Below are 25,669 nucleotides of genomic sequence, written 5' to 3'. Positions count from 1 at the left end.
AAAACTAAAACACGCACATTCTTCACCTGCGCGGTAAAGCGATTGTCATTTTTGTCACTTGCTGTACGGCCGGATAATGCGACACATCTCTAACCTAAGTTTTCTTTGTGGTTGTGGTTGTTTTGATTTGAAGCTTTCGTGACTGCAGCAGTAATTCATATTCTTAGCTCTTTCGGTAAAGTCACCACGTTGAAGGGAAACAATAAAATACTAAAATATATATAAAACTATAAAAATTCTCACGACGTTTCAACCATAACACAAACGGTCATCATCAGATGTCAAAACCAACGGCAAGAAACATTTGAAAGAAGTGGCGGTTCACATTAATTTATTTATTTATAATCGGTGCATTTATTTATTTATAAAAATACGTTGGCGCCACGATTTGTCAGTTTATTTAGAATGACGAGTCCATCTATGTTCTGAAAAGAGGAGGGGGGAGACGAAAAATTAATGTATGCTGTCTGAAAGCCACCGTAAGCGTGAACAATCAATTAAGACCTGAAATAGTTTATCAAATCCTTACAATGATTGCTAAGCCAGAATACATCTTCTCGGTTTAAATTGTCTCTGTGCTTATTATTTTATTGTTTCCCTTCAACGTGACTTTACCGAAAGAGCTGAGAATATGAATCACTGCAGTCACGAAAGCTTTAAGTCAAAATTTGATGCTTTTCTTGGTCGTGTTTTTGTTGGTTTGTTGGTTTGTTGCGGTTGCACTCCGATTCAAGAGCCGGATGGCTCACAGGGCTATACCCAAAATAAACTGAAAACTGAAACTGAACCTTCAACACACTCGGCCGTTCGTAAAAGCTGAAGGGTGGTTTCGTACTCTGGTAAGAGAGCAGAATCACCGAACCGGAATTGATCGCTTGAAAGCGTTTAGCGCGGGGCCCTTGAAAGTGCGGGACCCAGTAGCCACGTAAGTAGCTACGTGCCAATGTGTGCGTGTCGTTATTCTGCAGGTATGCAGTATATTTATATACATTGACAGGTTAAGTTAGTATTAAACTATTAAACACTAGTTTTTTAATTTTACCTTACCTCATGCACCTAGCTTGGCACAGCAGTCAACCCACTGCACCTGGGTCTGTCCCGTGACCTCCTCCTGGTGCACCTAGCCTGGCACAGCAGTCAACCCATTGCACCTGGGTCTGTCCTGTGACCTCCTCCTGGTGCACCTAGCCTGGCACAGCAGTCAACGCACTGCACCTGGGTCTGTCCCGTGACCTCCTCCTGCTGCACCTCAGCCTGTTATTCTCGTTGCTGGCGCTGCTGCTGCTGCTGCTGTTGCTGCTGCTGCTTGTTCAGGCGATCACCAAGCTGCAGGTGCTACGCCCGCTGGAGGTGGTGATGCCCCAAACGGCCTGCAACCCAAACGCCAGCAAAATGTTCACCCTGCTGAGGGACTACTTCCCTGTGAGCACGCACGGAGGGCATCGCCACTACTCACCACGCGGAGACTCCTAGACTCATCACACAGAGAGCCATAGACTCACCACGCAGAGACCCATAGACTCATCACACAGAGACCCATAGACTCATCACACAGAGACCCACAGACTCATCACGCAGAGACTCCTAGACTCATCACACAGAGACCCACAGACTCACCACACAGAGACCCATAGACTCATCACACAGAGACCCATAGACTCATCACATACAGAGACCCATAGACTCACCACACAGAGACTCCTAGACTCATCACACAGAGACCCACAGACTCACCACACAGAGACCCATAGACTCATCGCACAGAGACCCAAAGACTCACCATACAGAGACCCATAGACTCACCACACAGAGACCCACAGACTCACCAGAGACCCACAGACGCACCACAGTGGGTGCTGCCACCTCGTGGTGAGTGCGTGTGCAGGAGGCCCACGTGACCACGGTGCTGAGGAAATATTTCAACGAGGAGCGGGGCATGGACGCCGTGCGAAGGCTCTGCGTGCCCCACATGGCCACCGTACTCATGGACGTGCAGGGGAAGTGAGTGGGTGTGTGTAGGTGTGTGTGTGGATGTGTGTGTGGGTGGGTGAGTGGGTGGGTGAGTGGGTGAGTGAGTGTGTGGGTGAGTGTGTGGGTGAGCGGGTGAGGAGCTCACCGGTGAGCTCCTCCGGCAGGCAAGGCTGCGTTGGCTGGGCCATGTAGCCCGCATGCCCAGCCACCGCATGCCCAAACAGCTTTTGTTCGGCCGCATCGAGGGGGCTAAACGGGCACGGTACGGGCTAGAGAAGAGATGGAGTGGTTAGGGTTAGGGTTACCCACTCACTCACCCACCCACCCATCCACTCACCCATCCATTCATCCACCCACTCACCCACCCCCCTCTCACCCTCCCCCCTGCCGACCACCCCCAGATACTACTGCCTGGCTTCGCCGGCGGCGCTGCTGCAGTATGTGGAGTTCATCCAGGGCGTGGTGCTCGCCCCGGCCTCCGTGCGCGTCTCCTTCTGCGGCAGTGAGCGCACCGCCATGATCGACGGCACAACGGCCGCCAACCTGGAGCTGCTGCGCAACTCCCACGACCCCCGGTAGACGATGCCTCCTCTTCCCTCGCTAGCGGGGATAGCCGCTCCCCCTTCTGTGTGTTGGTGTGTGTGTGTTGGTGTGTGTGTTGGTGTGTGTGGTGTGTGGGTGTGTGTGGTGTGTGTGGTTGTGTGTGGAGCCAGGAGATTGAATATCTACCCTCGGGGCTCCTCCAGAAACAACGAAAAACCACTACGGGTGGCCACGTGGAATGTTCGAACGCTCACTGCGGAGGAGAGGCTGCCACTCCTCTGTCGGGAGCTGGACCGGTACCGCCTGGATCTATGTGGCATTCAGGAGGTCCGGTGGACTGGCTCTGGCTCCTGCCACCATGAGGGGTGGACAGTCCTCTACTCGGGACAGCAGACTGCCAAAAAACAGGGAGTGGTTCTTCTTTTGAACAAAAGAATGAAGGGGGCGTGGGAGCGTGGCGGTGAGGTGTGGGAAGCTGTAAGCCCCAGGCTACTTTGGGCTCGCCTTCCCATCAACCCGAGGCGAGGAATGGTGGTCGTGGTTACTTATGCCCCCACCGAAGATGAACATCCGTGGAGGGATGCAGGCAAAGCCGATGAGTCAGATGCCTTCTATGACCTCCTGTCGCAGGTGCTGGCTAAAGTGGCCCCTCGGGATAGAGTGGCCCCTCGGATAGGTCATGTAACCCGCATGCCCAGCCACCGCATGCCGAAACAGCTTTTGTTCGGCCGGATTGAGGGGGCTAAGCGGGTGCGGCACGGGCTAGAGAAGAGATGGAGTGATGTGGTACAGGAGGACGTGGAGCTGAGTGGACTTGCCGATGACTGGTACCAGCGGTGTCAAGATCGGCCTCTGTGGAGGAGGCTCATGAAGGACGCTACTGGGCAGTTGGAGGCAGTCGCCCTCCAACAACAATGGAGGGCAGAGGAGCGACGCTCACAACAACGAGCGGAGCGCCGGGTGGCTAAAGCACAGCAGGTTGCCACAGTAGGGGGCACAGGTGGTGCATCAGCCAGTCATCTCAGTCAGTCGACCCGTGGCACCTGGGTCTGCCCCGTGACCTCCTGCCAGCGGGCGTTCGACACTTCACGTAGCCTCAGGGTGCACATAGCCTGGCACAAGCGTCGTGGTGATGTCACCGCCACTTAGTGGCGAATGGTGGTTGTTGTTGTTTTGTGGTTTGTGTTGGTGTGTGTGTGTTGGTGTGTGTGTTGGTGTGTGTTGGTGTGTGTGGGGGTGTGTGTGGGTGCAAGTGTGGTAGTGTGTGTGTGTTGGTGTGTGTGCGTGTATGTGTGGGTGCGAGTGTGGTGTGAGTGTGTGTGGGTGTGTGTTGGTGTGTGTGTGACCCTCCTCCACCCGTGTGTGTGTGTGTGTGCGTGCGAGCGTGCACCCAGGAGCTCCCACTCGCTATTCGGGGTGCTCAACTACACGAGGACGCGTGGAGGAGCGCGCCGGCTCAGAGCCAACATCCACGAGCCGCTGGTGGACGAAGAGACGCTCAGAGGCCGTCTCGACTGTGTGGATGAGCTGATGCAGGAAGACAACTTCTATAGAGTGCAGGCCGGTGGGTGGGTGGGTTGGTGGGTGGGTGGCTGAGTGGGTGGGTGGGTATGTGGGTGGGTGAGTGGGTGAGTGAGTGGGTGGGTGGGTGAGTCGGTGAGTGAGTGGTTGGGTGGGTGGGTGAGTGGGTATGTGGGTGATGGGGCAGTTGTGGAGAGAGTGGAGAGTTTCCCATACCTGGGCAATGTGCTCATGACCGGCTCCGGTTTAACAGCAGAGGTCTCACTCCGAATCAGTCGAGCGGCATTATCTTTTAATCGGTTGCGTAACGCTGTGTGGAAGTTACCTGGTCTGTCGCTCCGCACGAAGCTTCGGGTCTTCCCTCCCTTCTCTACGCTTGTGAAACGTGTACCCCCCTAATGGAACATCTTCGCCGGTTAGAAATATTTAGGCTGGCCTGCCTACGATCAATCCTGGGTTTAACCAGGCTGGATTGTGTAAGGAGCTCACAAATCCTCGAAAAATTTGGACAAAGTCCCATCGGTGAGCTCCTCCGGCAGGCAAGACTGCGTTGGCTGGGCCATGTAGCCCGCATGCCCAATCACCACATGCCCAAATAGATTTTGTTCGGCCGGATTGAGGGGGCTAAACGGGCGCGGCACGGGCTAGAGAAGAGATGGAGTGATGTGGTACAGGAGGACGTGGAGCTGAGTGGACTTGCCGATGACTGGTACCAGCGGTGTCAAGATCGGCCTCTGTGGAGGAGGCTCGTGAAGGACGCTACTGGGCAGTTGGAGGCAGTCGCCCTCCAACAACAACGGAGGGCGGAGGAGCGACGCTCACAACGACGAGCGGAGCGCCGGCTGGCTAAAGCACAGCAAGTTGGCACAGTAGGGGGCACAGGTGGTGCATCAGCCAGTCATCTCAGTCATCTTAGTCAGTCGACCCGTGGCACCTGGGTCTGCCCCGTGACCACCTGCCGGTGGGCGTTCGACACTTCATGTGGCCTCAAGGTGCACATGGCCTGGCACAAGCGTCGTGGTGACGTCACCGCCACTTAGTGGCGAATGGCGGTTGTTGTTGTTGTGTATGTCTGTGTGTGTGTGTCTGTGTGTATATGTGTGATGTCTGTGTGTATGTGTGTGCAGCTATCAGTCAGTTTCTGGATGTAGACCACCTGCTCTCAATGCTGATTCAAATCCCTAAGACAGAGACGGTGAGATGATCACTTTAATCATCATCAGCATCACCTCGCTCAGCACCACACAGTACCCCTTCATCACGTTAAACAGGGGTGGGGAACGTCCGGTCTCTGGCCCTGCCAAGGCAACCGCAGGCAGGACTCGAAATTCAATAAATCTAGGTAGAGCAAACCTGGAAGAGCAGTTGCGAGTAGCAACAACATCGTCAATACCGGCTAACATCACCAAACGCTTCGCCAAAGAGAAGCAGTTCCAGCCCATCGCATTAGGGGCGAGTTAATTAAACGTTTGACCGGATATAACGGGCTAATTTTTAAGTTGATCAATTTTGTATGGCCCGCGAATGATGTTGTAAATATCCAAATGGCCCTTGGTAGAAAAAAGGTTCCCCACCCGTGATGTAGAGAGAGAGGCTATTTAGTGATCTATTTATTTGTCTATATTTATCTCTACATGTATCTATCTATATTCGGTAAAGTCACGTAGAAGGGAAATAATATAAATATAAAACAATACAATTTTCTTGCTGTGGTTTTCACACCTTGATGATGATTACTTGTGTTGCAGTCGAAACTTCGTGATAATTTTATTGTTTTATATTTTTATTATTTTATAGTTTCCCTTTCTACGTGGTGACTTTACCGAAAGAACCAAGAATATGAATCCCTGCGGTCACGAAAGCTTTAAATCAAAATGTATCTATCTATGTATCTGTCTATCCATCCACCCTGTTCCAGTTGAGAACTTCTGAGTCTAAGATCAACTACGCCATCCACCTCAAGCATGTCCTGGAGTTGGTGTCTCCACTGCAGGTTACATCGCCTGCCCAAGATCACTGTCATCACTAATTATTGTTAATCACTACCATCACTAATTATCATTAATCACTGTCATCACTAATTATTGTTCATCGCTATGATCACTAATTATCATTAATCACTGTCATCACTAATTATTGTTAATCACTACCATCACTAATTATCATTAATCACTATCATCACTAATTATTGTTAATCACTATCATCACTAATTATTATTGATCACTGTCATCACTAATTATTGTTAATCACTATCATCACTAATTATTGTTAATCACTATCATCACTACTTATTGTTAATCACTATCATCACTAATTATTGTTAATCACTGTCATCACTAATTATTATTGATCACTGTCATCACTAATTATTGTTAATCACTGTCATCACTAATTATTATTGATCACTATCATCACTAATTATTGTTAATCACTGTCATCACTAATTATTATTGATCACTATCATCACTAATTATTGTTAATCACCATCATCACTAATTATTGTTAATCACCATCATCACTAATTATTGTTAATCCCTGTCATCACTAATTATTGTTAATCACTGTCATCACTAATTATTGTTAATCACTGTCATCACTAATTATTGTTAATCACTGTCATCACTAATTATTGTTAATCACCATCATCACTAATTATTGTTAATCCCTGTCATCACTAATTATTGTTAATCACTGTCATCACTAATTATTGTTAATCACTGTCATCACTAATTATTGTTAATCACTATCATCACTAATTATCGTTAATCACTGTCATCACTAATTATTGTTAATCACTATCATCACTAATTATTGTTAATCACTATCATCACTAATTATTGTTAATCACTGTCATCACTAATTATTATTGATCACTATCACCACTAATTATTGTTCATCACTGTCATCACTAATTATTATTGATCACTATCACCACTAATTATTGTTAATCACCATCATCACTAATCATCGTTAATCACTATCATCACTAATTATTATTAATCACTATCATCACTAATTATTGTTAATCACTATCATCACTAATTATTGTTAATCACTGTCATCACTAATTATTATTGATCACTATCACCACTAATTATTGTTCATCACTGTCATCACTAATTATTATTGATCACTATCACCACTAATTATTGTTAATCACTGTCATCACTAATTATTATTGATCACTATCATCACTAATTATTGTTAATCACTGTCATCACTAATTATTATTGATCACTATCATCACTAATTATTATTGATCACTATCATTATCATTAAGCTGCCACTGGGGGTGCCCCTAGGCCACAGCAGACTCACACACAGAGACAGCTGCCACTGGGGGTACCCCTAGGCTACAGCAGACTCACACACAGAGACAGCTGCCACTGGGGGTGCCCCTAGGCTACAGCAGACTCACCCACAGAGACAGCTGCCACTGGGGGTGCCCCTAGGCAACAGCAGACTCACACACAGAGACAGCTGCCACTGGGGGTGCCCCTAGGCAACAGCAGACTCACACACAGAGACAGCTGCCCCTGGGGGTGCCCCTAGACCACAGCAGACTCACACACAGAGACAGCTGCCACTGGGGGTGCCCCTAGGCAACAGCAGACTCACACACAGAGACAGCTGCCACTGGGGGTGCCCCTAGGCAACAGCAGACTCACACACAGAGACAGCTGCCACTGGGGGTGCCTCCACAACACCCACAGGTAGGGTGAGTGGCAGGTGAGGTGAGTGGTGAGGTGAGGGGTTGGTGAGGGGTGGGTGAGTGTTGAGTGAAGGGTGAGGTGAGTTGAGTGGTGAGGTGGTGAGTGGTGAGGTGGTGAGTGGTGAGTGACAGGTGCAGGTGTCACCCTCACCTATCTCTCCCCTGCTGTGTTCCCAGCGAGCGCTCAGCCCCTGCAAGACTCCACTGCTGACAGCCTACCAGAGCTCCCTGTTGGACTGCAGGTGACGAGGAGACCAGGCTGGTGGTGGTGGTGGAGGTGGTGACTGTGGTGACGGTGGTGGGGGTGATGGTGGTGGAGGAGGTGGTGGTGGTGGGGGTGGTGGTGGGGGTGGTGGTGGGGGTGGTGGTGGTGGGGGTGATGGTGGTCGAGGAGGTGGTGGTGGTGGTGGTGTGGGTGGGGGTGGTGGAGGAGGTGGTGGTGATGGTGGGGGTGGTGACGGTGGTGGTGGTGGTGGTGGGGGTGGAGGTGTGGGTGGTGGTGGGGGTGATGGTGGTGACGGTGGTAGTGGTGGTGGTGGTGGTGGTAGTGGGGGTGGTGGTGTGGGTGGTGGTGGTGATGGTGGTGATGGTGGTGACGGTGGTGAGGGTGATGGTGGTGATGGTGAGGGTTGTGACGGTGGCAAAAACAACCCCCTACCTCCTCGTTGGTACCGGATGGCAACGCTGTGGTGGGCAGTGCCATGGGGGGAGGGCCTATTTAGATTTTTGGCTTTTCCCTTAATGACGTTTGTAGCCACCACAGCAGCCAATTGGGGGCTCTGCATGGGTGCGAGGGGCTGGTAACCCATCTACGTTCAATTAATTATCACCAAACCATGAATGAAAAATGTAATTAATAAGCTTGTGCCGGAGGCCCCGGGGGGATAGGCATTTATGACGTCTCCTGGCCAAACCCCATTTGGCGGAGCCAGGAGACTGAATCCTTCCCCTCGGGGCTCCTCCTTTAACAACGAAAAGCCACTACGGATGGCCTCGTAGAATGTTCGAATGCTCACTGCGGAGGAGAGGTTGCCACTTCTCTGTCGGGAGCTGGACCGGTACCGCCTGGATCTCTGTGGTAATCAGGAGGTCCGGTGGACCGGCTCTGGCTCCTGCCACCGTGAGGGGTGGACAGTCTTCTACTCAGGGGAGGAGACTACCAAACAACAGGGAGTGGCTCTTCTTCTAAACAAAAGAATGAAGGGGGCGTGGGAGCGTGGTGGTGAGGTGTGGGAAGCTGTAAGCCCCAGGCTACTTTTTGGGCTCGCCTTCCCATCAACCAGAGGTGAGGAGTGGTGGTCATGGTTAGTTATGCCCCCACCGAAGATGAACATCCGTGGAAGGATGCAGGCATAAGTCAGATGCCTCCTATAACCTCCTGTCACAGGTGCTAGCTAAAGTGGACCCTCGGGATAGAGTCATCTTGTTGGGTGACTTCAATGCCCGAGTTGGTCATGATGCTGACACCTGGTCTGGAGTGATTGGAAGGCATGAGCCAGATCAGCTCAATAACAACGGCAGGAGGTTGCTAGATTTGTGTGCAGCCCATGGGCTTATAATTACCAACACGCTGTTCCGGCATCGGCGCATCCACACAACATCATGGATGCATGCCGGGTCTAAGGAAGGCCATCTACTGGATGTCATAGTGACGGAACAGCGAATGCGGGCCCATGTCCTTGACACCAGGACCTACCGTGGTACTGATCTGCCCACTGACCATCGACTAGTCATCTGTAAGATGCGCCTGCCATTCTTCCACTCCGGTGGTGGGTGTACACCCAGGACCCCATTTAAACCCATAGTGGCCTGGTCTCAGTGTGGCTGGGGTTGGCATCGTCCCCCACTCCTCCTAATGTCGAGGGACAATGGGCGAGATTTAGGACTGTGGCTCATGCAGCTGCAATGGCTGCTTTGGGTACACGGTCCAGACCTCCCCAGAGACCTTGGCTGACAGTGGAGGTGCTCAGGCTGGCTGAGAAAAGCGACAGGCCCACTCTCATAGCCTACAGCATCCCGCGTCGGAGAATGAGGAGGCTTACCGTAACCTTTGCTCGGAAGTATGGAGAGCCGTGAGGTGCTGCAAGGATGGGTGGTGGTCGCGGGTTGCTGAGGAGATGGAGTCTGCCTCAATGGCCCGCGATCACAAATCGCTCTTTAACTCCATAAAAAAATATAACCTGCAGCGCCACACCTATTACCATCATTAGGGGAAAGAACAGTGACCAAATCTCCGACCCCGAGGAACAGGTTTGCATATTTGCTGAGCATTTCTGTGAGGTCCTGGGGGAGGAAAAATCCCTCAACCTGGAAAACATTGTGGGCCAAAGTGGGGATGACACTACTGAGGCTGCGGTGCCTCAAATATTGGAAGAAGTCACCCCCTGTGAGTGGCTGGCTGAGGTGCCATCTGTTGAGGAAGTACTGAAGGCAATCCAGAGTCTGAGACCAGGAAAGGCACCGGGTAGAGACGATCTCCCATGCAAAATGCTGAGGAAGGGTGGCGTTTGTGCACAAACTGTCCTACATGACATCATAACAACAGTCTGGACCACTGGATGGGTTCCGCAGGATTGGAAGAATGCCCTGGTGGTCCCCCTCTTTAAGAAGGGGGACCGTACAGACTGTAACAACTACAGGGGTATCTCACTCCTCAGTGTGCCGGGAAAGGTCCTGGCAAGGATTATTCAACATCGCCGTGCAAGGCACGCTTAGAAGAGGCATGCGGAACCCCAATGCGGTTTCAGGAAAAGGCGTTCCTGCACATGTCATATTTTCTGTCTGTCTGCTACAGTATAGGTATAGGGAATTCCAACAAGACCTACATCTCTGCTTTATTGACCTGACCAAGGCCTATGACACCATCAGTAGGCCTGGGCTCTGGGTTGTTCTTCGTGCTTTCGAAGTCCCTGACCCTCTGCTCATGATCATTAAGGACCTTCATGATAGTGAGCGGGCCCAGGCAAATCTACGTGGCCGGGAGTCGGAGCCATTCCCTGTACACCTTGGGGTGCGGCAGGGATGTCCTCTGGCTCCCACATTATTAAACATCTATTTTGACCACGTAGTTCGTGAAGTCTTCAGTAGCTGTACCGGAGGAATTCCCATCTGGTACAGATAGAATGGGAGGCTGATCGATGCCCGGGTGCGGTCAAGGGATGGCTCCCGATTGTTCAACCATGTAATGTATGCCGATGATCTGGGAATTGCTGCTCACTCAAAGGAGGAGTTGGAGGCACTGCTGCTGAACCTGGAGCTTGCCACTAAGAGGTGGAGCCTTACCCACTGAAACTAAGCACTTGCCTGGGTATTTTGTGCCATCGGACACTCCACCCCCACAACTTCCAATTGGTGATGGGATAGTTGTGGGGAGAGTGGAGAGTTTCCCATACCTGGGCAGTGTGCTCATGACCGGCTCCGGTTTAACAGCACTCGGAATCGGTCAAGCGGCATTATCTTTTCATCGGTTGCGTAATGCTGTGTGGAAGCTACTTGGTCTGTCGCTCCGCACTAAGCTTCAGGTCTTCTCGGCCACAGTCATTCCCTCCCTTCTCTATGCCTGTGAAACGTGGACCCCCCTAAGGGAACATCTTTGCTGGTTAGAAACATTTAGGCTGGCCTGTCTACGATCCATCCTGGGTTTAACCTGGCTGGATTGTGTGAGGAGCTCACAAATCCTTGAAAGATCTGGGCAAGGTCCCATCGGTGAGCTCCTCCGGCAGGCAACACTGCGTTGGCTGGGCCATGTAGCCCGCATGCCCAGCCATCACATGCCGAAACAGCTTTTGTTCAGCCGGATCGAGGGGGCTAGAGAAGATGGAGTGACGTGGTACAGGAGGACGTGGAGCTGAGTGGACTTGCCGATGACTGGTACCAGCGGTGTCGAGATCGGACTCAGTGGAGGAGGCTCGTGAAGGATGCTACTGGGCAGTTGGAGGTAGTCGCCCTCCAACAACAACGGAGGGCGGTGGAGCGACGCTCACAACAACGAGCGGAGCGCCGGGTGGCTAAAGCACAGCGGGTTGGCACAGTAGGGGGCACAGGTGGTGCATCAGCCACTCATCTCAGTCAGTCCCCCCCTGGCACCTGGGTCTGCCCCGTGACCTTCGTGCCAGCGTGCGTTCAACACTTCACGTGGCCTTGAAGTGCACATGGCCTGGCACAAGCGTCGTGGTGACGTCATCGCCACTTAGTGGCGAACGGCGGTTGTCGTCGTCGTTGTTGTTGTCGGCGACGGTGGCGGCGTCGATGGCGGCGGCGACACCACAACCCCCACCGCGTCTCCTCCCCCGCTGTCCCCGTGCCAGGTTCCCTGCGATCCTGGGCAAGCTGCGCACGGTGCTGACCGACGATTTGCCCTTCCGCAAGGGCAACCTCCTCTCGGCCAGGACACGGCGCTGCCACGTCGTGCGCCCCGGCCTCAACGGCTTCCTGGACCTCGCTCGGCGCATCCTCTCCGAGGCTGTCGGAGACATCGAAGGCACGGCACGGCTCACCCACCCGTAGCCCTCCCCGGCCGTCTTTGTATCTCTCTCTTCCTCTCTCTCTCTACCGCCTGCTGCTGTACGTTTGGAGTTTGCGTGTCTCTCTCATCATCGTCATCATCACGGTGGCTGCGAGATGTCAAGTACCTCGCCTGGTACGCAGGAGGTCGTGGGTTCCACCATCATCTCCCCCCCCCTCTCCTCCTTTCTCCCCCACTCTTCCCCCTCTCTCCCCTGCCCATTCTCTCTCTCAGAGATCATCAAACAGCTCTCCGTGATTCACAGCCTGCCCATTCTCTCTCCCAGAGACCATCACACAGCTCTCCGAGATTCAGAACCTGCCCATTCTCTCTCTCCCAGAGATCATCAAACAGCTCTCCGTGATTCACAACCTGCCCATTCTCTCTCTCCCAGAGATCATCAAACAGCTCTCCGAGATTCACAACCTGCCCATTCTCTCTCTCCCAGAGATCATCAAACAGCTCTCCGAGATTCACAACCTGCCCATTCTCTCTCTCTCAGAGATCATCAAACAGCTCTCCGTGATTCACAACCTGCCCATTCTCTCTCTCCCAGAGACCATTACACAGCTCTCTGAGATTCAGAACCTGCCCATTCTCTCTCTCCCAGAGATCATCAAACAGCTCTCCGTGATTCACAACCTGCCCATTCTCTCTCTCCCAGAGATCATCAAACAGCTCTCCGAGATTCACAACCTGCCCATTCTCTCTCTCCCAGAGATCATCAAACAGCTCTCCGTGATTCACAACCTGCCCATTCTCTCTCTCCCAGAGATCATCAAACAGCTCTCCGAGATTCACAACCTGCCCATTCTCTCTCTCCCAGAGATCATCAAACAGCTCTCCGTGATTCACAACCTGCCCATTTTCTCTCTCTCCCAGAGATCATCAAACAGCTCTCCGAGATTCACAACCTGCCCATGTCCATGAGCTACAGCGCCCTGCGTGGCTTTTACATCCAGACGTCCGCTCACTCCCTGCAGCCCGAACAGCGTCTGCCAGAGGTCTTCATCAAGGTCAACGCACAGAGACTCACAGACTCATCACACAGAGACTCACAGACTCACCACACAGACTCATAGACTCATCGCACAGAGACCCATAGACTCATCGCACAGAGACCCACAGACTCACCACACAGAGACTCATAGACTCATCACATAGAGACTCACAGACTCATCGCACAGAGACCCATAGACTCATCGCACAGAGACCCACAGACTCACCACACAGAGACCCATAGACTCACCACACAGACTCATAGACTCATCGCACAGAGACTCACAGACTCATCACACAGAGACTCACAGACTCACCACACAGACTCATAGACTCATCGCACAGAGACCCATAGACTCATCGCACAGAGACCCACAGACTCACCACACAGAGACTCATAGACTCATCACATAGAGACTCATAGACTCATCGCACAGAGACCCATAGACTCATCGCACAGAGACCCACAGACTCACCACACAGAGACCCATAGACTCACCACACAGACTCATAGACTCATCGCACAGAGACTCACAGACTCATCACACAGAGACTCACAGACTCACCACACAGACTCATAGACTCATCACACAGAGACCCATAGACTCATCGCACAGAGACCCACAGACTCACCACACAGAGACCCACAGACTCACCACACAGAGACTCATATACTCACACAGAGCCCATAGACTCATCACATAGAGACCCATAGACTCATCACACAGAGACCCATAGACTCACCACACAGAGACCCATAGACTCATCACATAGAGACCCACAGACTCACCACACAGAGACCCATAGACTCACCACACAGAGACCCATAGACTCACCACGCAGAGACGCATAGACTCATCACACAGAGACTCAGACTCACCACTCACAGACTCACCACTCATAGACTCACCACTCACAGACTCACCACTCATAGACCCAGAGTCTATGTGTGAGTTTATGTGTCTAGGTGTGAGACTATGTGTGAGTCTGTGTCTATCTGTGAGTCTATGTGTCTTTGTGTGAGTCTATGTGTCTATGTGTGAACTATGTGTGAGTCTATGTGTCTACGTGTGAGTCTGTGTCTATGTGTGATTCTATGTGTCTATGTGTGAGTCTATGTGTCTATGTGTGTGTCTACGTGTGAGTCTATGAGTCTATGTGTGAGTCTATGTGTCTATGTGTGAGTCTATGTGTGAGTCTATGTGTCTATGTGTGAGTCTATGTGTCTATGTGTGAGTCTCACCCCTCACCCCACCACTCACCACACCCCTCACTCACCACCCCTCACTCACCACTCAGCGCACCACTCACCACACCCCTCACTCACCCCTCACCACCCCTCACTCACCACTCACCACCCTCACTCACCACTCACCACCCCTCACTCACCACTCACCACCCCTCACTCACCACCACTCACCACCCCTCACTCACCACTCACCACCCCTCACTCACCACCCCTCACTCACCACTCACCACCACTCACTCACCACCACTCACTCACCACTCACCACCCCTCACTCACCACTCACCACCACTCACTCACCACCACTCACTCACCACTCACCACCCCTCACTCACCCCTCACTCACCACTCACCACCCCTCACTCACCACTCACCACCACTCACCCCATCACTCACCACTCTCACTCACCACTCACCACCCTCACTCACCACTCACCACCCTCACTCACCACTCCCCACCACTCACTCACCACTCACCATCCTCACTCACCACTCACCACCACTCACTCACCACTCACCACTCTCACTCACCACTCACCACCCTCACTCACCACTCACTCACCCCTCACTCACCCCTCACTCACCACTCACCACCCCTCACTCACCACTCACCACACCCCTCACTCACCACTCACCACCCTCACTCACCACTCACCACCCCTCACTCACCACTCACCACCACTCACTCACCACTCACCACCCCTCACTCACCACTCACTCACCCCTCACTCACCCCTCACTCACCACTCACTCACCACCCCTCACTCACCACTCACCACACCCCTCACTCACCACTCACCACCCCTCACTCACCCCTCACCACACCTCACTCACCACTCACCACCCTCACTCACCTCTCACTCACCACTCACCACCCCTCACTCACCCCTCACCACACCTCACTCACCACTCACCACCCTCACTCACCCCTCACTCACCACTCACTCACCACCCCTCACTCACCACTCACCACCCCTCACTCACCACTCACCACCACTCACCCCACCACTCACCACCCTTCACTCACCACCCCTCACTCACCACCCCTCACTCACCACTCACCACCCCTCACTCACCAGGTGAGCAAACGTGGGAACCTTCTCAGCTACACCACCATGGACCTCATGAGGCTGAACTGCCGCAGCCAGGAGGCCGTGGAGGAGATTTACCTCATGTCCAACGTGTGAGAGAACACCCCTACCCCAGGCAGAGTGTGGTGGACTAATCTCCATCTGTTCCTCCACTCACTGCCCCGTCTACCTGTGGGGGTTGCAGAGGAACCCCCTGGCTATGCCCTGCACTACTATACACTACACTATACACTACACTATACACTACACTATACACTACACTATACACTACTATACACTACACTATACACTATACACTACACTATACACCACAATATACACTACACTATACACTACACTATACACTACACTATACACTACAATATACACTACACTATACACTACACTATACACTACACTATACACTACACTATACACTACTATACACTACAATATACACTATACTATACCCTACACTATACACTACTATACACTACACTATACCCTACACTATACATTACTATACACTACACTATACACTACACTACTATACACTACACTATACACTACACTATACACTACTATACACTGCACTATACACTACAATATACACTACACTATACACTACACTATACACTACTATACACTACACTATACACTACACTATGCACTACTATACACTACACTATACACTACTATACACTACACTATACACTACTATACACTACACTATACACTACACTATACTACTATACACTACACTATACACTACTGTACACTGTACATTACACTATGCACTACACTATACACTACTATACACTACACTATACACTACTATACACTACACAATACACTACACTATACACTACTACACTATACACTACATTATACACTACTATACACTACACTATACACTACACTATACACTACTGTACACTATACACTACACAATGCACTACACTATACACTACACTATACACTACTGTACACTATACACTACACTATACACTACTGTACACTATACACTACACTATGCACTACACTATACACTACACTATACACTACTGTACACTACACTATACATTACTATACACTACTACACTACACTATGCACTACACTATACACTACACTATACTCTACTGTACACTACACTATGCACTACACTATACACTACTGTACACTACTCTTTACACAACACCCTTTGGGGAGGGGAGGGTGACCCCCGCTCTGTCTCCGTGCCCAGGGTGTTGTCCAAGCTGTTTGCGGAGATCCGGGAGGACATTGTGTGTCTCTACAAGCTTGCTGACGCAGTGTCCATGGTGGACATGCTGCTGGCATTCGCTCACCGCACCACGCTCACCAAGTCCGGTACGCGGTGGGTGGGTGGGTGAGTGGGTGGGTGAGTGAGTGGGTGGGTGGGTGGGTGAGTGGGTGGCTGAGTGGGTGGGTGAGTGAGTGAGGGAGTGAGTGGGTGAGTGAGTGGGTGAGTGAGTCGGTGGGTGGGTGGATGAGTGAGTGGGTGAGTGAGTGGGTGAGTGAGTGGGTGAGTGAGTGGGTGGGTGAGTGAGTGAGGGAGTGAGTGGGTGAGTGAGTGGGTGAGTGAGTCGGTGGGTGGGTGAGTGAGTGGGTGAGTGAGTGGGTGAGTGGGTGGGTGATTGAGTGGGTGAGTGGGTGAGTGAGGGAGTGAGTGAGTGAGTGGGTGGGTGAGTGGGTGGGTGGGTGAGTGAGTGGCCTTCACCCCCCGTGACCTCCCCCCGTGATCGTCACCCCCGTGACCTCCCCCCGTGACCTCCGCCCCCGTGACCTTCACCCCCCGTGACCTCCGCTCCCGTGACCTCCCTCCTGTGACCTCCCCCCCTGTGACCTCCTCCCCCCCCGTGACCTCCCCCTCCGTGACCTCCCCCCCGTGACCTCCCCCCCGCTGTCTGTGGTGAGCTGCAGTCCGTCCGGAATTCTCTGACACGCTGGCCCTCAAGGGGGCTCGCCACCCCATCCTGGAGCGGGTGCTGGGCTGGCCGCTGGTGCCTAACGACGTCTTCCTGTCGGACGCCTCAAACTTCCTCGTTGTCACGGGGCCCAACAACAGCGGCAAGTCCACGCTGCTGAGACAGGTGGCACTCTGCCAGGTGATGGCACAGATCGGTGAGTGGGTGGGGGGGGGTGAGTTGGTGAGTGAGTGAGTGGGTGGGTGAGTGAGTGAGTTGGTGAGTGGGTGAGTGAGTTGGTGAGTGAGTGAGTGGGTGAGTGAGTGAGTTGGTGAGTGGGTGGGTGAGTTGGTGAGTGAGTGAGTGAGTGGGTGGGTGAGTGAGTGAGTTGGTGAGTGGGTGGGTGAGTTGGTGAGTGAGTGAGTCGGTGGGTGAGTGAGTTGGTGAATGGGTGGGTGAGTTGGTGAGTGAGTTGGTTGGTGAGTGGGTGGGTGAGTTGGTGAATGAGTGAGTTGGTGAGTGAGTGAGTGGGTGAGTGGGTGAGTGATTGGGTGAGTGAGTCAGTGAGTTGGTGAGTGAGTGGGTGAGTGATTGAGTGGGTGAGTCAGTGAGTGAGTGAGTGAGTGGGTGGGTGAGTGACTGTTTGAGTGAGTGGGTGAGTGAGTGATTGAGTGGGTGGGTGGGTGAGTGAGTGGGTGAGTGATTGAGTGGGTGGGTGAGTGAGTGGGTGAGTGATTGAGTGGGTGAGTAAGTGGGTGAGTGATTGAGTGGGTGAGTGAGTGGGTGAGTGAGTGAGTGGGTGAGTGAGTGAGTGAGTAGGTGAGTGAGTAGGTGAGTGAGTGAGTGGGTGATTGAGTGAGTAGGTGAGTGAGTGGGTGAGTAAGTGAGTGAGTGGGTGATTGAGTAGGTGAGTAAGTGAGTAGGTGAGTGTTTGAGTGAGTGAGTAGGTGAGTAAGTAAGTGAGTGAGTGTTTGGGTGAGTGAGTGAGTAGGTGAGTAAGTAAATGAGTGAGTGTTTGAGTGAGTGAGTGAGTAGGTGAGTAAGTAAGTGAGTGAGTGTTTGAGTGAGTGAGTGAGTAGGTGAGTAAGTAAGTGAGTGAGTGTTTGAGTGAGTGAGTAGGTGAGTAAGAAAGTGAGTGAGTGTTTGAGTGAGTGAGTAGGTGAGTAAGTAAGTGAGTGAGTGTTTGAGTGAGTGAGTGAGTAGGTGAGTAAGTAAGTGAGTGAGTGTTTGGGTGCTACCACTGCTTCAGGTTGTTTCGTACCAGCCGACTTTGCCTGCGTGAGGATCGCTGATCAGATCTTCACTCGCATCGGTGTGGACGACGACATCCAGCCACTCTCCTCCACCTTCACCATCGAGATGAGAGAGGTGGGTGGGGAGTGAGAGGGTGGGTGAGTGGGTGGGTGGGTGAGTGGATTGGTGAGTGGGTTGGTGGGTGAGTGTGTGAGTGGGTGGGTGAGTGTGTGAGTGGGTTGGTGAGTGGGTGGGTGAGTGGTTGGGTAGGTGGGTGAGTGGGTTGGTGAGTGGGTGTGTGAGTGGGTGGGTGAGTGGATGTGTGAGTGGGTGGGTGAGTGGGTGGGTGAGTGGTTGGGTAGGTGGGTGATTGGGTTGGTGATTGGGTGTGTGAGTGGGTGGGTGAGTGAGTGAGTGAGTTGGTGAGTGGGTGGGTGTGTAGGTGGGTGAGTGGGTGGGTGACCCCCGGTGACCCCCATGACCCCAGGTGAACTACATAGTTCGCACAGCCACCGACCGCTCTCTGGTGATCATCGACGAGCTCGGGAGGGGCACCGGGGTCCACGAGGCCCTGGGGATCTGTCACTCGGTCTGTGAGTGTCTCCTGCAGCGCAAGGTGGTGACCACTCACACTCACCACAAACACTCACCACTCACACTCACCACACTCACCACTCACACTCACCACTCACCACTCACCACCCTCACCACCCTCACCACCCCTGTGTGTCTCCCCCCCCTCCCCCAGACGTTCACCATCTTCGCCACCCACCACCTGGAGCTGAGCCACCTCTCCACCCTCTACCCCAACGTCTCCAACAGCCACTTCCTGGTGGAGTCGCGCAATCAGCAGCAGCAGCAGCTGCCCTGGGCCGGCCGTCGTGACGGTAAAGCCGCTGGTGCCGACGACTCGCGGACGGTGCCACGTGTGACGTGCACGTACAAGCTGGTGCAGGGGCACACGCCGGACACGCACTACGGTACTACGCGTGTGTGTGTGTACGTGTGTGTGTGTGTACGTGTGTGTGTACGTGTGTGTGTGTGTGGTCCGGAAAAACAACCCCCTACCTCCTCGCGGTGCCGGATGGGCAACTCTGTCGTGGACAGTGCTTTGGGGCGAGATCCAATTTTGATTGGCTCCTCCCCTCATGGCAAATGCATCCACCACAGGGGCTAAACGGGGGCTCTGGACAGGTGCGAGGGGCTGGTAACCCTTCCACCTTCAATTAATTACCACGAAACCACGAGTTAAACTGAAATATGTAACTAATAAGCTTGTGCCGGAGGCCCCGGGGGGACAGGCGTCTATGACGTCTCCTGACCAAACCCCATTTGGCGGAGCCAGAAGACTGAATATCTACCCTCGGGGCTCCTCCAGAAACAACGAAAAACCACTACGGGTGGCCACGTGGAATGTTCGAACGCTCACTGCGGAGGAGAGGCTGCCACTCCTCTGTCGGGAGCTGGACCGGTACCGCCTGGATCTCTGTGGTATTCAGGAGGTCCGGTGGACCGGCTCTGGCTCCTACCACCATGAGGGGTGAACAGTCCTCTTCTCACGGCAGGAGACTGCCAAACAACAGGGAGTGGCTCTTCTTCTAAACAAAAGAATGAAGGGGGCGTGGGAGCGTGGCGGTGAGGTTTGGGAAGCTGTAAGCTCCAGGCTACTTTGGGCTCGCCTTCCCAACAACCGGAGGTGAGGAGTGGTGGTCGTGGTTACTTATGCCCCCACCGAAGACGAACATCCGTGGAGGGATCCAGGCAAGGCCGATGAGTCAGATGCCTTCTATGACCTCCTGTCACAGGTGCGAGCTAAAGTGGCCCCTCGGGATAGTCATCTTGTTGGGTGAATGCCCGAGTTGGTCATGATGCACCTGGTCTGGAGTGATTGGAAGGCATGGGCCAGACCAGCTCAATAACAACGGCAGGAGGCTGCTACATTTTTGTGCAGCCCATGGGCTTGTAAATACCAACACGCTGTTCCGGCATCGCCGCATCCACACAACATCATGGATGCATGCCGGGTCCAAGCAAGAACATCTGCTGGACTACATAGTGACGGACCAGCGGATGCGAGCCCATGTCCTTGACACCAGGACCTACCGTGGAGCTGATCTGCCCACTGACCATCGACTTGTAATCTGTAAGATGCACCTGCAATTCTTTCACTCCGGTGGTGGGTGTACATCCAGGACCCCATTCAAACCCTTAGTGGCATGCTCTGCCGGCTGGGATTGGCATCGTCCCCCACTCCTCCTGATGTCGAGGGTAAATGGGCGAGGTTTAGGACTGTGACTCATGCAGCTGAAATGGCTGCTTTGGGTACGCGGTCCAGACCTCCCCAGAGACCCTGGCTGACAAGAGGAGGTGTTCAGGATGGCGACAGGCCCACTGTCATCGGCTACAGAATCCCACGTCGGAGAATGAGGAGGCTTACCGCAGCCCTCGCTCGGAGGTTCGGAGAGCCGCGAGGCGCCGCAAGGATGGGTGGCGGTCGCGGGTTGCCGAGGAGATGGAGTCTGCATCAGTGGCCCGCGATCACAAATCTCTATTTAACTCCCATCAAGAAAGTAACCTGCGGCGCCACAACCGATTACCATCATTGGGGGAAAGAACGGTGACCCGATCTCCGATCCCCAGGGAACAGGTTTTCAGATTTGCCGAGCATTTCCACGAGGTCCCGGTAGTGGGAGGGGGGAAACCCCTCGGCCCGGAAAAACGCATCGCGGCACAGAGCGGGGATGGCCCTGCCGAGGCCGCCGGCGCCTCAAACATCGTGAAGAAGAAGCCGTCGCCTTCCCCCCCCCCTCCTCCTCCCTCTCCCCCTCCTCCTCCCCCTCCCCCTCCCCCCCCGCGTGCCCCGCGTCCAGGTCTGGAAATGGCCACGCTGTCATCGCTGCCGCCCTCCCTGCTGCGCGACGCCACGGGGCTGCTGGCGCGGATCGGCGGCAAGAGCTGGGTAACGACGCTGACCCCCGCTGACACCCCCGCCGCGACCCCCCCGAGACCCGCCCGTGACCCCCCGCCGCCCGTGACCCCTCCGCGACCCCCCCCAGATGGAGCGTCAGGCCGACTCCGCGCCCGTGCTGCACCGAGCGGCCGTCCACCGCCTCGCGACGAGGCTGGGCCAGGCGGCGCGACACTCGCGGCTGGACGGAGCCGGCCTGGCCTCGTACCTGGGGTCGCTGAGACAGCGGTACCTCGACGAGCTGGAGCACATCGCTGACGCCACCGCTAACACCCACTGAACAACACCACCACGAACACCACCACCGCTAACACCCACTGAACGACACCACCACCACCACCACCGCTAACACACACTGAACAACACCACCAACACCACCACCACCGCTAACACCCACTGAACAACACCACCAACTTCACCACCACCACCGCTAACACCCACTGAACGACACCACCACCAACACCACCACCGCTAACACCCACTGAACGACACCACCACCAACACCACCACCGCTAACACCCACTGAACGACACCACCACCACCACCGCTAACACCCACTGAACGACACCACCACCACCACCGCTAACACCCACTGAACGACACCAACACCACCACCGCTAACACCCACTGAACGACAACACCACCAACACCACCACCACCGCTAACACCCACTGAATGACACCACCACCAACACCACCACCGCTAACACCCACTGAACGACACCACCACCAACACCACCACCGCTAACACCCACTGAACGACACCACTACCAACACCACCGCTAACACCCACTGAACGACACCACCACCAACACCACCACCACTAACACCCACTGAACGACACCACCACCAACACCAACACCGCTAACACCCACTGAACGACACCAACACCGCTAACACCCACTAAACGACACCAGCACCAACACCACCACCGCTAACACCCACTGAACAACACCACCACCAACACCAACACCGCTAACACCCACTGAACGACACCACCACCGCTAACACCCACTGAACGACACCACCACCAACACCACCACCGCTAACACCCACTGAACGACAGCACCACCACCACCGCTAACACCCACCCACTGAACGACACCACCACCAACACCACCACCACCAACTGAACACCACCACCAACACCACTAACACACACTGAACGACACCACCACCACCACCACCACCGCTAACACCCACTGAACACCACCGCCATGATGCACCAGCAACACCACCACCAATGCCACCACCACCAGCAACACCACCACCAATGCCACCACCACCACCAACAACACCACCAACAACGCCACCACCACCAAGAATGCTACCACCACTGCCACCAGCTAAACACCACCACCACCACGATCCACCACAAACACCACCACTACCGCCGCCACCAACTGAACACCACCACCACGATCCACCACCAACACCACCAACAACGCCACCACCACCATGATGCACCAGCAACACCACCAACAACGCCACACCATCAATGCTGCCATCACCACCGCCACCACCACCACCAAGAATGCTACCACCACCACCGCCACCAACTGAACACCACCACCACCACCACGATCCAACACCACCAATGCTACCACCACCAATTCCACCACCACCACCACCACGGTGGAGGGGTAAGCGTGTGGGTACCATTGTGTGGTGTGGGGTAGGCTGACGGAGGTCCCGATTAGCCAGACGATGATGTTATTTCGTGCTGTGTTGTTGGATATATAAACAAAAAGTTTACTGTCAAACTGGCTCAGTGATTGAGTAATTTAGTGAGCAAGCGACTGAGTGAGCAGCTGAGCTCCTGAGTGAGTGACTGGCTGAGTGAGTGAGTGACTGGCTGAGTGAGTGACTGGCTGAGTGAGTGAGTGACTGGCTGAGTGAGTGAGTCACTGGCTGAGTGAGTCACTGGCTGAGTGAGTGAGTGAGTGACTGGCAGAGTGAGTGACTGGCTGAGTGAGTGACTGGCTGAGTGAGTGGCTGGCTGAGTGAGTGACTGGCAGAGTGAGTGACTGGCTGAGTGATTGAGTGACTGGCTGAGTGAGTGAGTGACTGGCTGAGTGAGTGAGTGACTGGCTGAGTGAGTGACTGGCTAAGTGAGTGACTGGCTGAGTGAGTGAGTGACTGGCTGAGTGAGTGAGTGACTGGTAGAGTGAGTGACTGGCTGAGTGAGTGAGTGACTGGCTGAGTGAGTGACTGGCTGAGTGAGTGAGTGACTGTCTGAGTGAGTCACTGGCTGAGTGAGTCACTGGCTGAGTGGGTGACTGGCTGAGTGAGTGACTGGCTGAGTGAGTGACTGGCTGAGTGAGTCACTGGCTGAGTGAGTGAGTGACTGGCTGAGTGAGTGACTGGCTGAGTGAGTGAGTGACTGGCTGAGTGAGTGAGTGACTGGCTGAGTGAGTGACTGGCTGAGTGAGTGAGTGACTGGCTGAGTGAGTGAGTGACTGGTAGAGTGAGTGACTGGCTGAGTGAGTGAGTGACTGGCTGAGTGAGTGACTGGCTGAGTGAGTGAGTGACTGGCTGAGTGAGTGACTGTCTGAGTGAGTCACTGGCTGAGTGAGTCACTGGCTGAGTGGGTGACTGGCTGAGTGAGTGACTGGCTGAGTGAGTGACTGCCTGAGTGAGTCACTGGCTGAGTGAGTGAGTGACTGGCTGAGTGAGTGACTGGCTGAGTGAGTGAGTGACTGGCTGAGTGAGTGAGTGACTGGTAGAGTGAGTGACTGGCTGAGTGAGTGAGTGACTGGCTGAGTGAGTGAGTGACTGGTAGAGTGAGTGACTGGCTGAGTGAGTGAGTGACTGGCTGAGTGAGTGACTGGCTGAGTGAGTGAGTGACTGTCTGAGTGAGTCACTGGCTGAGTGAGTCACTGGCTGAGTGGGTGACTGGCTGAGTGAGTGACTGGCTGAGTGAGTGACTGGCTGAGTGAGTCACTGGCTGAGTGAGTGAGTGACTGGCTGAGTGAGTGACTGGCTGAGTGAGTGAGTGACTGGCTGAGTGAGTGAGTGACTGGCTGAGTGAGTGACTGGCTGAGTGAGTGAGTGACTGGCTGAGTGAGTGAGTGACTGGTAGAGTGAGTGACTGGCTGAGTGAGTGAGTGACTGGCTGAGTGAGTGACTGGCTGAGTGAGTGAGTGACTGGCTGAGTGAGTGACTGTCTGAGTGAGTCACTGGCTGAGTGAGTCACTGGCTGAGTGGGTGACTGGCTGAGTGAGTGACTGGCTGAGTGAGTGACTGGCTGAGTGAGTCACTGGCTGAGTGAGTGAGTGACTGGCTGAGTGAGTGACTGGCTGAGTGAGTGAGTGACTGGCTGAGTGAGTGAGTGACTGGTAGAGTGAGTGACTGGCTGAGTGAGTGAGTGACTGGCTGAGTGAGTGAGTGACTGGCTGAGTGAGTGACTGTCTGAGTGAGTCACTGGCTGAGTGAGTCACTGGCTGAGTGGGTGACTGGCTGAGTGAGTGACTGGCTGAGTGAGTGACTGGCTGAGTGAGTGAGTGACTGGCTGAGTGAGTGAGTGACTGGCTGAGTGAGTGAGTGACTGGTAGAGTGAGTGACTGGCTGAGTGAGTGAGTGACTGGCTGAGTGAGTGACTGGCTGAGTGAGTGAGTGACTGTCTGAGTGAGTCACTGGCTGAGTGAGTCACTGGCTGAGTGGGTGACTGGCTGAGTGAGTGACTGGCTGAGTGAGTGACTGGCTGAGTGAGTCACTGGCTGAGTGAGTGAGTGACTGGCTGAGTGAGTGACTGGCTGAGTGAGTGAGTGACTGGCTGAGTGAGTGAGTGACTGGCTGAGTGAGTGACTGGCTGAGTGAGTGAGTGACTGGCTGAGTGAGTGAGTGACTGGTAGAGTGAGTGACTGGCTGAGTGAGTGAGTGACTGGCTGAGTGAGTGACTGGCTGAGTGAGTGAGTGACTGGCTGAGTGAGTGACTGTCTGAGTGAGTCACTGGCTGAGTGAGTCACTGGCTGAG

At 53.7% G+C, this 25,669-nt stretch overlaps 1 protein-coding gene across 1 annotated transcript in view; it reads left to right on the top strand.

Moving 5' to 3' along the window:
* The window catches only part of LOC142921738 (mutS protein homolog 4-like), a 29,346-nt gene extending 5,890 nt beyond the window's left edge, over positions 1-23,456 (top strand). Inside the window, exons 5-21 of the mRNA XM_076063059.1 lie at positions 1,315-1,422; positions 1,886-2,001; positions 2,373-2,546; positions 3,909-4,078; positions 5,163-5,230; positions 5,954-6,028; positions 7,926-7,990; positions 12,056-12,233; positions 13,140-13,268; positions 15,577-15,680; positions 16,812-16,936; positions 17,510-17,710; positions 18,743-18,861; positions 19,214-19,342; positions 19,475-19,706; positions 21,597-21,685; positions 21,783-23,456. Of these exons, the coding sequence (XP_075919174.1) occupies positions 1,315-1,422; positions 1,886-2,001; positions 2,373-2,546; positions 3,909-4,078; positions 5,163-5,230; positions 5,954-6,028; positions 7,926-7,990; positions 12,056-12,233; positions 13,140-13,268; positions 15,577-15,680; positions 16,812-16,936; positions 17,510-17,710; positions 18,743-18,861; positions 19,214-19,342; positions 19,475-19,706; positions 21,597-21,685; positions 21,783-21,974 (2,274 nt within the window). The 3' untranslated portion in view covers positions 21,975-23,456. The remainder of the gene's footprint in view (positions 1-1,314; positions 1,423-1,885; positions 2,002-2,372; positions 2,547-3,908; positions 4,079-5,162; positions 5,231-5,953; positions 6,029-7,925; positions 7,991-12,055; positions 12,234-13,139; positions 13,269-15,576; positions 15,681-16,811; positions 16,937-17,509; positions 17,711-18,742; positions 18,862-19,213; positions 19,343-19,474; positions 19,707-21,596; positions 21,686-21,782) is intronic.
* Positions 23,457-25,669: the final 2,213 nt, after the last annotated feature.

This window comes from Petromyzon marinus, unplaced genomic scaffold (assembly GCF_048934315.1).
Source record: "Petromyzon marinus isolate PM22_M1 ecotype Great Lakes invasive population unplaced genomic scaffold, UKy_Petmar_22M1.pri1.0 PM_G_Scaffold_88, whole genome shotgun sequence".
NCBI lineage: Eukaryota > Metazoa > Chordata > Hyperoartia > Petromyzontiformes > Petromyzontidae > Petromyzon > Petromyzon marinus.
This window is presented reverse-complemented; position numbering and strand designations above follow the sequence as displayed.